The sequence below is a fragment of the Hipposideros armiger genome, unplaced genomic scaffold (genome assembly GCF_001890085.2).
Source record: "Hipposideros armiger isolate ML-2016 unplaced genomic scaffold, ASM189008v1 scaffold_1256, whole genome shotgun sequence".
Lineage (NCBI taxonomy): Eukaryota > Metazoa > Chordata > Mammalia > Chiroptera > Hipposideridae > Hipposideros > Hipposideros armiger.
The window spans coordinates 84,666-95,599 of record NW_017732606.1 but is presented as its reverse complement, the minus strand read 5'-3'; the positions used below and the strand labels follow the sequence as shown (position 1 = coordinate 95,599).

General features: G+C 52.7%; 1 protein-coding gene across 1 annotated transcript in view; it reads left to right on the top strand.

The window, feature by feature from the left end:
- The window catches only part of LOC109376993 (E3 ubiquitin-protein ligase TRIM38-like), an 11,166-nt gene extending 642 nt beyond the window's left edge, over positions 1-10,524 (top strand). Inside the window, exons 2-10 of the mRNA XM_019633183.1 lie at positions 297-340; positions 418-836; positions 3,236-3,331; positions 5,133-5,428; positions 7,527-7,542; positions 8,251-8,481; positions 9,378-9,400; positions 9,493-9,605; positions 9,840-10,524. Of these exons, the coding sequence (XP_019488728.1) occupies positions 297-340; positions 418-836; positions 3,236-3,331; positions 5,133-5,428; positions 7,527-7,542; positions 8,251-8,481; positions 9,378-9,400; positions 9,493-9,605; positions 9,840-10,363 (1,762 nt within the window). The 3' untranslated portion in view covers positions 10,364-10,524. The remainder of the gene's footprint in view (positions 1-296; positions 341-417; positions 837-3,235; positions 3,332-5,132; positions 5,429-7,526; positions 7,543-8,250; positions 8,482-9,377; positions 9,401-9,492; positions 9,606-9,839) is intronic.
- Positions 10,525-10,934: the final 410 nt, after the last annotated feature.

Sequence of the window (10,934 nt, the reverse complement as noted above, 5' to 3'; positions counted from 1 at the left end):
GTGAGCTCTCTCTCTCTCTCTCTCTCTCTCTCTCTCTCTCTCTCTCTCTCTCTCTCTCTCTCTCTCTCTCTCTCTCTCTCTCTCTCTCTCTCTCAGAACTTGGTCCAGAAAACTTGCAGCAGCGATGGAAGATTCTATGTCTAGACTGTTCTGTGATGATGGGGGTGTGGCTACTGCAACTGAGAAGCTGAACTTTGGATCCGAGTTGTTTTGATAAATGGAAGTGGCCACACGATGGTCACAGCACAGCCCCATGTCATGACCCTTCTGAGTCCCAGTTCATTTCCTCTGTCTAGAGAGAAGACCTCGGGACCTGGGGGTCAGCTGCACCACAGCCCAGGTGACAAGTGCTTCTGTCTCTGTGGGGGTTCTGGCGGCTCCCTCTCTGCCTCTGGGTCTGATACTGGAGGTTTTCAGGAGAAGCCATGGCCTCAGCCACAGCCACCCAGAAGATGAGGGAGGAAGCCACCTGCTCCATCTGCCTGAGCCTGATGACTGAGCCGCAGAGCATCAGCTGTGGACACAGCTTCTGCCAGCGGTGCTTAGAGGGCTTCCTGGACAATCACGGTCACCAGCAGCCAAATCTGCGCCAGCACCCCTGTCCCCAGTGCCGGGCTCCATTCAACAGGACAAGCCTGCGGCCCAACAAGCAGCTGGGGAGCCTCATTGAGGCCATGAAGAAGCTGGACCTGGAGATGATGTGCAAGGAGGACGGGGAGAAGCTGCACCTCTTCTGCGAGGACGACGGCCAGCTCATCTGCTGGCGCTGTGAGCGGTCACCACAGTACAAAGGACACGACACTGCACTTGTGGAGGACGCGTGCCCGGGCTACAAGGTGAGAGTGCTGGCTTGGGACGGGGCTTCAGCATGTCCCCGCTGTTATTACTGCCCAGACCTCAGGTCATCAAGTCGGTCTCGGTCCCCCGAGCCTGCACCCTGAAGGATGGCTTTCCCCATCTCCCACTTCTGGAAAATTCCTGAATGTGGGTCCTCCCTGGTCAAGTCCCCACTGTCCATCCTGACCTCACATGACCTCACATGGGACAGTCAGACTCGTCCCTGTGCACTCACCCAGCAGGACCTTCTCCCAGCTCTAGAACAATGTCCCCAAACTCACACCCACTCACTCTATTGCCTCACACTGTGTGTGAGATTTGAGGCACCGCAGGAAACAAAGACACCACATTTCAGATGTCCCCCACCAAACCAGGGAAGACACAGACCATCAGAGGGCAGCCCAGAGACCCCTGGTGTGGGGGGTTGGGGTGACTCCAAAGGGCACACAAAAACTCACCGTATACAGAAGTGTGGAGGGAAGTGAGAGCATCCCAGGCCCAGGGCACCACAGGGCAAAGGCACAGTCGAGGGAGCTGAGCTGACTTATCGTACCTGAGAGGCAGGTACCAGCTCAGGTCCAAGTCCTGCCCAGAGTGGTCCAGGCCTCGGGGACTGGCATGTGCAGAGTGAAAGTGACACTGAAAAGAGCCTCCTGGCAGTGACACCATAGAAGGAATGTCAAGGAAAAGATTCTGATCATTTCTGTAAGAGGGAGGGGGCGCCGTTTTGAGCAAGATTCAGGAAGGGGTTGAAGGACATGGAAATGGCCGTGAGGAAGCTGACCCTGGCTGTGGGGGCGTGGGCTGAGGACACTGTCCTGCTGTAGTACTCCTTCTCTGCCCTGTCCACATCTAAGGAAAATGTCCCCAGGGAGAGATCCTGTTTTGTCCTCCACGAGGCCGAGGTGGCCTTGTATTGAACGAGACCAGCTCGCTTAACCAAATGCCCCTGGTTCGTCAGCCAGAAGCACACCTGGGAGGGCTGGGTGGGAGACGAAGAAAGAAAGAGATAGAGACAAAAGCTGGGAGCAGGAGGTCCGCTCAGTGCTGATGGCAGAGAGTGGCCCCGTTTATTGTTTGGACACAGCTTTTATAGCAAAAGTAGCTTTCCTTAGGTTGGGGTTTTGGGGGAGCTTGAGGAAGTAGTTCCCTCCTCTCAGGGAGCAGCTCTCTTGGGGCTTTCCATGGGGTGTGGGGAAGCAATCTCCCCGAAGTGACACAAAGCATAGCGAGCAGAAACTGTTAACAGGATTCCATTTCATTCTGCGACTTTCAAGGTCATTGGCTGTTTTCTCTTCAGCGGCACAGTGGAGATGAGATCTATCCAGCAAGCTCCCTGTGCTGCTCAGCCGGGCCTGAGAGACTGTCAGCTTGCCAGCTGTCAGACTTAAGCCTCACTGCAGACCTCCTGCTCTCCACATTGTATCACTGTCCTGGGCGTCCCTCAAACCCATGGGCAGCTCATTAGAGGAAAGGGGACATTAACCACCAGGTAGCCAGTAAAGGACAGCACAGGGGGTTGGTGCTGAGCCTTAGGAGTCGGACTGGTGGGTTTGAAATCTTAGCTCTGCACCTGACCTAATGGGTAACTCTCAGCCAGTTATTTAGTGTCTGCATTTCCCCATCTGTAACTGGGGACAACAGCAGCCCTTTGCTAACAAGCATCACAGCCCGTTCTCGCCAGCACACTTGGTGAGTGTGCTGCTGGGTGACAGACGACAGGACCTTGTTCTTTCAGTTTGAACCTAGACTAGCAATCTGGTTCTGCTACAAACTTCTTTCATGAGAACATGAGAAACTGTTTTGAAAAATAACCTGAAAGCTTGATTTGGACACTAGCTCGTTTTAAATGGGCTTCACGGGACCATCCTTGAAAGGGTACTAGAGCATCCCTTCTCCAAGCACTGCTTCTGACAGCTCAGCAGGTGCCCTGGCCTTTCCTCCCTGACTCACCAAACACCGCCAGTGAGCCACTGTGTGCCAGAGCGCTGCCACGTCCAGGTCAGCACGCTGTTCTATGAATTCTCTCAGATGATTACCATGCTCTGTGCCGCGTCTCCCTGGCAGGATGGGCGTGGGGGGCTAGACCTCAGCAGGTGACGTTGGGCTCACAGTGCAACCGCCTCCCAGTCATAGCCCCTTGGGCAAATCGCAGAACCCCTTCCTCAGCCTCAGTTTCTGCAGCACTGAATGACGTCAGAGCCCTACCAGTGCTCAGGGGTGTCAAGGGCATCAGATATGTCCCTGCACATACAGTCCTCAGCAGGCTCCTCACACAGTGTGAGGACTCGGTAAACATCCAGCGTCATTCCCACAGTCTCAGATGGCTAGGGTTCCCCTGGGTGCCCAGTGAGGAGCTGCCAAACTGAATCGACTTGTTCACCCCATTTTCCTCCAGGAACTGCTCCAGGAAGCTGTGTCTAATTTGAGAGAACTGGAAAAGGAGTGTAGGAATCAGAATATGTTCGTGACAAAGCAAATAGCTGAATGGAACGTAAGAATCGGGGTTTATTGGTTCAAGCTCTTTTCCCCCATAGAGCTTAGGCAGAGGGGCTGATCGGGCACATGGGGTTGGTTCCCACGAAACGAGACCGGACAGGTGGAACCCCAACAAGAAGTCCTGATTCAATTTTATCCCCTTCATTGTCTGCATCTTTGAGAATCTGTCTCCTACCCTTCAGCGTCTCAGTAATCATTGGCTAGGATTCCCGACCCCTCAGTCAGAAGAGGCAGCGTGGGTGAGTCTGTTCACCTAGAGCCGTCCTCAGTGGGTTTCAGTCTCTCAGCACCTCCGAGGACCTTCCTAGTCTGAAGGCCTCAACCTCAGCACCTTGGCACATTTACCACTTCACAGGTGCCACTCTCGGCCTCACAGGCTCAGGAACCAATGCAGGTGGACAGTCCTGAGTCATCTCATGTCTGAGAAAGCACGTGTCTTTCATTTATAAGGACAATCACGTCTGCTGCAAGAGCCACACACTTACCACGGCCGACTCTGGGTCTCTAACTATTTCCATGGTCAGACATGCATTCCTTCAGGGAAATAGTTACGTGACCCATCACTGGCCGGCGATCCATAGAGCCTGGGTCACAGGTCTCTCCCCACCTCTGCCCTGACGAACATTAGGTGTGACCTCTCTGAGGACACTGCTACTCCCCTCATTTCTGGGATCCTGGTGGGGGCAGGGCCTCAATGATAACTAATGGAAACACCATCCATGACCCTCCTACCCCAACACCATGGTCACTGAAACACCACACACCCACAAAAGCACTCGTGGAAATAGTAGTTTCCGTGTCTCCCAAAATGAAAGCTGAGTCCTACAGAATACCTCATCTGGTTTTGGTTGGTTCTACACATAGGTATGATTATGTGAACCCCGGGCTGGTGATAAACATGTCCAGTTACCTGGGATAAATGCCTGCTACCCAGATGTCTCCTGCTGAGAAACTGGGACCCTCCTACTGGCCTGGCTGACCTAACATCCAGTCTTGGTGTGATGCTCATTACAAGCTATTGCTCCAGGAAATTCCCCCAGACTCACACCTGCCTTCTCACCCCCCTCATCAGGACTCCTTTCATCATTGTAACAGAGTGCTGGCCTCAGCCGTAGTCCCTTGGTTACATTATCCAGTGCTCCTGCCCCTCCTTACACCTGCCTCTTGGCTGAAAAATAAGGAAACAAATCAGGTGACCATAGAGGTCCTGGCTCCTGCACCCAAGTGCCTCCCAGGTGTGACAGCAGCAAGGAGATAGGGACATTCTTCCAGCTTGATCGCTCACTTGCAAATAATTTCACAGCAGTTGAGCAAACTATCTCTTGTATGTGCATGTGCGTTAAAATATCCATAACACAAAATATACCATTAACACCATTTTTAAGTGCCCATTTCAGTGCCATTAAGTACTTTTATATTGTTGTGCAGGCGTCACCACCGTCCATCTCCAGAACTTGTCTTCATCCCAAACTGAAACTCTGTCCCCATTGAACTCCAACTCCCCACCCCATCCTCTCAGCTCCTGGCACCTCTATTCTTCTTTCTAGCTCTATGACGTGACCACTCTAGGTCCCTCCCATTAGTGGGATCACACAGCACGTGTCCTTTTGTGTCTGGCTTATTGCACACGGCATCCTGTCTTCAGAGTGTGTCTTGTGGTAGCACGTGTCAGAATTCCTTCCTTTTTATGGCTAAAGAGTGTTCCGCTGTATCTGTGAGTCACACTCTGTTGATCACTCAACGGTCTCTGGTAACACGGGTTGTCACCTTCTTCTGAACACCCTTTTTGACTCCAGAGGAAGGTGGAGCTTCACAGACAGAAAATCCAGGATGACTTCAAAAATTTGCAGAGCTTCCTGCGGGAGGAGGAGAAGTCTTTTCTGTGGAGACTGGAGAAGGAGAACGAGCAGACTCTGAAGGTTCTGAGGGACAGCGAGGCCAGTCTGAAGCAAAAGAGGCGTGAACTGAACAGGCAGATCCAGGACCTGGAGGACAGGTGTCAAGGCTCAGCCCAGAAGCTGCTGCAGGTGAGGCTGAGCACTCGGAAGAAGGAAAGGAGGGGGTCTGTCCCTGAGCGATGGAGGGGACAATGGTGAGGCAGTGTGGGGAGATAGGCGAGCCCACCAGCCTTGATCAAAGGTGGCACATCAGGTGGGGACTTGAAGTGGCCTTTCTTTTAGGTGCAGATCCATGTCTGCTAGGTGGCTTCACTAGTCTATAGGCATCTTTACAAGGATTAGACCAACATGCCCCCTGGATCCATATGTGGAGTTGCTCGGCCTAAGAGACCTTGGAATAACTTCTGCCTCCGTTTGTCTCATTCATGTGCCCAGAACCCTGGCATCAATCTCCTGAAATACTCGTCCAGTTGACTGTGGGTGAGGAGGTGAGGCAGCCAACATGAACAGGAACCTTTGCCCTGATTTGCTTACAACAGCCCTGGTGCCTGGGCTCTTAGGGAGCCTGTTAGGATGAAGCACACCTGGCTTTTTATTTCAGTCTCACTAACAAGGCTGCAGGTCACCCCATGAGGTTGTGAGCATAGTGTGAGCACTCCACCACCACCTGCTGCCACCACCGTGGTGGCCCAGCCTCGGGGAGTTGTGACTAGGAAGGCAGTTAGAACAAAGAGAGCCAGGCTTGCCCGAGGGAGCATGGGGTGACCAGCTGGCCCTGCTCCCCAAGCAGCCCACAAGCTCCACAGCCTCAGCAGGACGATGGAGACTCAGGTGGATCCACATCCCACCGTGATGCACACCCCGGGCTGGGGTGGGCACCGTCCCTTCTGGGCACCCACTGTGCCCAAGGCCGGGCCCCTGTCTTCGTTCCTTTGGAAGGAGTGTTCCTAGATGGCGAANTGTCCCTGCACATACAGCCCTCAGCAGGCTCCCCGCACAGTGTGAGGACTCGGTAAACATCCAGCGTCATTCCCACAGTCTCAGATGGCTAGGGTTCCCCTGGGTGCCCAGTGAGGAGCTGCCAAACTGAATCGACTTGTTCACCCCATTTTCCTCCAGGAACTGCTCCAGGAAGCTGTGTCTAATTTGAGAGAACTGGAAAAGGAGTGTAGGAATCAGAATATGTTCGTGACAAAGCAAATAGCTGAATGGAACGTAAGAATCGGGGTTTATTGGTTCAAGCTCTTTTCCCCCATAGAGCTTAGGCAGAGGGGCTGATCGGGCACATGGGGTTGGTTCCCACGAAACGAGACCGGACAGGTGGAACCCCAACAAGAAGTCCTGATTCAATTTTATCCCCTTCATTGTCTGCATCTTTGAGAATCTGTCTCCTACCCTTCAGCGTCTCAGTAATCATTGGCTAGGATTCCCGACCCCTCAGTCAGAAGAGGCAGCGTGGGTGAGTCTGTTCACCTAGAGCCGTCCTCAGTGGGTTTCAGTCTCTCAGCACCTCCGAGGACCTTCCTAGTCTGAAGGCCTCAACCTCAGCACCTTGGCACATTTACCACTTCACAGGTGCCACTCTCGGCCTCACAGGCTCAGGAACCAATGCAGGTGGACAGTCCTGAGTCATCTCATGTCTGAGAAAGCACGTGTCTTTCATTTATAAGGACAATCACGTCTGCTGCAAGAGCCACACACTTACCACGGCCGACTCTGGGTCTCTAACTATTTCCATGGTCAGACATGCATTCCTTCAGGGAAATAGTTACGTGACCCATCACTGGCCGGCGATCCATAGAGCCTGGGTCACAGGTCTCTCCCCACCTCTGCCCTGACGAACATTAGGTGTGACCTCTCTGAGGACACTGCTACTCCCCTCATTTCTGGGATCCTGGTGGGGGCAGGGCCTCAATGATAACTAATGGAAACACCATCCATGACCCTCCTACCCCAACACCATGGTCACTGAAACACCACACACCCACAAAAGCACTCGTGGAAATAGTAGTTTCCGTGTCTCCCAAAATGAAAGCTGAGTCCTACAGAATACCTCATCTGGTTTTGGTTGGTTCTACACATAGGTATGATTATGTGAACCCCGGGCTGGTGATAAACATGTCCAGTTACCTGGGATAAATGCCTGCTACCCAGATGTCTCCTGCTGAGAAACTGGGACCCTCCTACTGGCCTGGCTGACCTAACATCCAGTCTTGGTGTGATGCTCATTACAAGCTATTGCTCCAGGAAATTCCCCCAGACTCACACCTGCCTTCTCACCCCCCTCATCAGGACTCCTTTCATCATTGTAACAGAGTGCTGGCCTCAGCCGTAGTCCCTTGGTTACATTATCCAGTGCTCCTGCCCCTCCTTACACCTGCCTCTTGGCTGAAAAATAAGGAAACAAATCAGGTGACCATAGAGGTCCTGGCTCCTGCACCCAAGTGCCTCCCAGGTGTGACAGCAGCAAGGAGATAGGGACATTCTTCCAGCTTGATCGCTCACTTGCAAATAATTTCACAGCAGTTGAGCAAACTATCTCTTGTATGTGCATGTGCGTTAAAATATCCATAACACAAAATATACCATTAACACCATTTTTAAGTGCCCATTTCAGTGCCATTAAGTACTTTTATATTGTTGTGCAGGCGTCACCACCGTCCATCTCCAGAACTTGTCTTCATCCCAAACTGAAACTCTGTCCCCATTGAACTCCAACTCCCCACCCCATCCTCTCAGCTCCTGGCACCTCTATTCTTCTTTCTAGCTCTATGACGTGACCACTCTAGGTCCCTCCCATTAGTGGGATCACACAGCACGTGTCCTTTTGTGTCTGGCTTATTGCACACGGCATCCTGTCTTCAGAGTGTGTCTTGTGGTAGCACGTGTCAGAATTCCTTCCTTTTTATGGCTAAAGAGTGTTCCGCTGTATCTGTGAGTCACACTCTGTTGATCACTCAACGGTCTCTGGTAACACGGGTTGTCACCTTCTTCTGAACACCCTTTTTGACTCCAGAGGAAGGTGGAGCTTCACAGACAGAAAATCCAGGATGACTTCAAAAATTTGCAGAGCTTCCTGCGGGAGGAGGAGAAGTCTTTTCTGTGGAGACTGGAGAAGGAGAACGAGCAGACTCTGAAGGTTCTGAGGGACAGCGAGGCCAGTCTGAAGCAAAAGAGGCGTGAACTGAACAGGCAGATCCAGGACCTGGAGGACAGGTGTCAAGGCTCAGCCCAGAAGCTGCTGCAGGTGAGGCTGAGCACTCGGAAGAAGGAAAGGAGGGGGTCTGTCCCTGAGCGATGGAGGGGACAATGGTGAGGCAGTGTGGGGAGATAGGCGAGCCCACCAGCCTTGATCAAAGGTGGCACATCAGGTGGGGACTTGAAGTGGCCTTTCTTTTAGGTGCAGATCCATGTCTGCTAGGTGGCTTCACTAGTCTATAGGCATCTTTACAAGGATTAGACCAACATGCCCCCTGGATCCATATGTGGAGTTGCTCGGCCTAAGAGACCTTGGAATAACTTCTGCCTCCGTTTGTCTCATTCATGTGCCCAGAACCCTGGCATCAATCTCCTGAAATACTCGTCCAGTTGACTGTGGGTGAGGAGGTGAGGCAGCCAACATGAACAGGAACCTTTGCCCTGATTTGCTTACAACAGCCCTGGTGCCTGGGCTCTTAGGGAGCCTGTTAGGATGAAGCACACCTGGCTTTTTATTTCAGTCTCACTAACAAGGCTGCAGGTCACCCCATGAGGTTGTGAGCATAGTGTGAGCACTCCACCACCACCTGCTGCCACCACCGTGGTGGCCCAGCCTCGGGGAGTTGTGACTAGGAAGGCAGTTAGAACAAAGAGAGCCAGGCTTGCCCGAGGGAGCATGGGGTGACCAGCTGGCCCTGCTCCCCAAGCAGCCCACAAGCTCCACAGCCTCAGCAGGACGATGGAGACTCAGGTGGACCCACATCCCACCGTGATGCACACCCCGGGCTGGGGTGGGCACCGTCCCTTCTGGGCACCCACGATGCCCAAGGCCAGACCCTTCTCTTCATTCCTTTGGAAGGAGTATTCCTAGAGGGTGGACCCAGGTGCCAGGCTTCCTGGAATCCTGATGTCCCCACACTCACCTTTCATCTTTTTTCTCTGTAGGGCGTGAAGGGCGCTTTGAGCAGGTGAGTGTTGTAGGAATGCAGGAGGAAGGGCATGGGGACACAGAGCTGATGGGACGCACCGCTAAGAAGTGTCCGGCCTCTGCTTGTCCCAGGAGCTCGGCTGTGAAACTGGATACACCGGAGGCCCCATCTTTGCAGATTCAGACTGTCTGCGATGTTTCTGAGCTTTACTTTGATGTGAGACAGCTGCTGAGGGGCTATCAAGGTACGTGAGCGTGTTCTCCAGGTATGAAACACATACATGCTCATTCCATCCCCTACCAATCCGTGGGACAGATGGGATCATTCCTACTTCTATGTCACAAAGCGAGGCTCATGGGGTACCTGCCTGGGCTCACACAGCTGGTCAGAAACAATGCTCAGATATGATCACTGGCTGGTTTTATCCCATATTAACTGTGCTCTTGGTGACAAAACCATCTTTTACTTTTCCTTTCAGTCAATGTGACTCTGGATCCAGAGACAGCTCATTGTGCCCTAATTCTGTCTGAGGATCAGAGACATGTCACTTGGGGAAGTCCCCAGCGTGATGTGCACAATTCTCCCAGGAGATTTACCGCCTACCCCTGTGTCCTGGGCCACGAGGGCTTCGCGTCGGGACGACATTACTTTGAAGTGTATGTGGGAGAAGGGATTCAGTGGGAGCTAGGTGTTTGTATGGAAAATGTGCAGAGGGATATTCGCACGAGGCTGATCCCCCAGTCTGGGTTCTGGGCCATCAGTTTGAGCACCAAGGCCAGCTTCTCAGCACTGACATGTCCCCCAACTTCCCTTCACCTGCGGGAGCAGCTCCTGCTTGTGGGGGTTTTCCTGGACTATGAGGCGGGAGTCGTCTCCTTTTACAACATGACCTCGGCCTCCCACATCTTCACCTTTCCCAGGGCCTCTTTCTCGGGTACGCTGCGGCCCTTTATTTATGTTTATCCCACGTCTCCCCTGTCGCTGCGTCCCCCAGATGAGTAAACAAAGGCACAGTCTCCTTCTTGGTTTCACCAGCATCGAGAAAATAATATGAATCCTGTGAGGCAGAATGTGGTCTGTTTTCTTCCCGCTATTTCCATGTACCTTCAACAGTGTGGACGGGGCCTCTAGTGGGTCCTTAATAAAAGTGCTTTGAATGAGTAGCTGTAAGGACTGTGACAACAACATGGCTGGTCCGTTAGGAGGGAAGCAAGATAATCGCAGTGACCAGACCTTGTCCTCTCCATCCCCTTCCATGGGGTCAGAGCTCTGATTTCTGAGAGTTCTTGGATGACAAGCAGGGTGACCCAGATGTCAGGTCTGAGTCCTCCCAGTTTATTCGACATCATTTGATCTTGGTGGGGGGATGAGGGAAAGATGTAACTCTCCGCCTACTGCAGGAAACTCAACAAAGCACTGAATCCTATGTGCACAGATAAGTTGGTGAACAGCCTGAGCCACGATGCTGAGTGTGGTAAGTGCAGAGGCTGTCAGACCTGGCGGAAACCAAGCCAAGTGTGAGAGAAGACTGAGACTGGGCTTAGAGTGAGATGCTGCGAAGGGGGAGGAGATG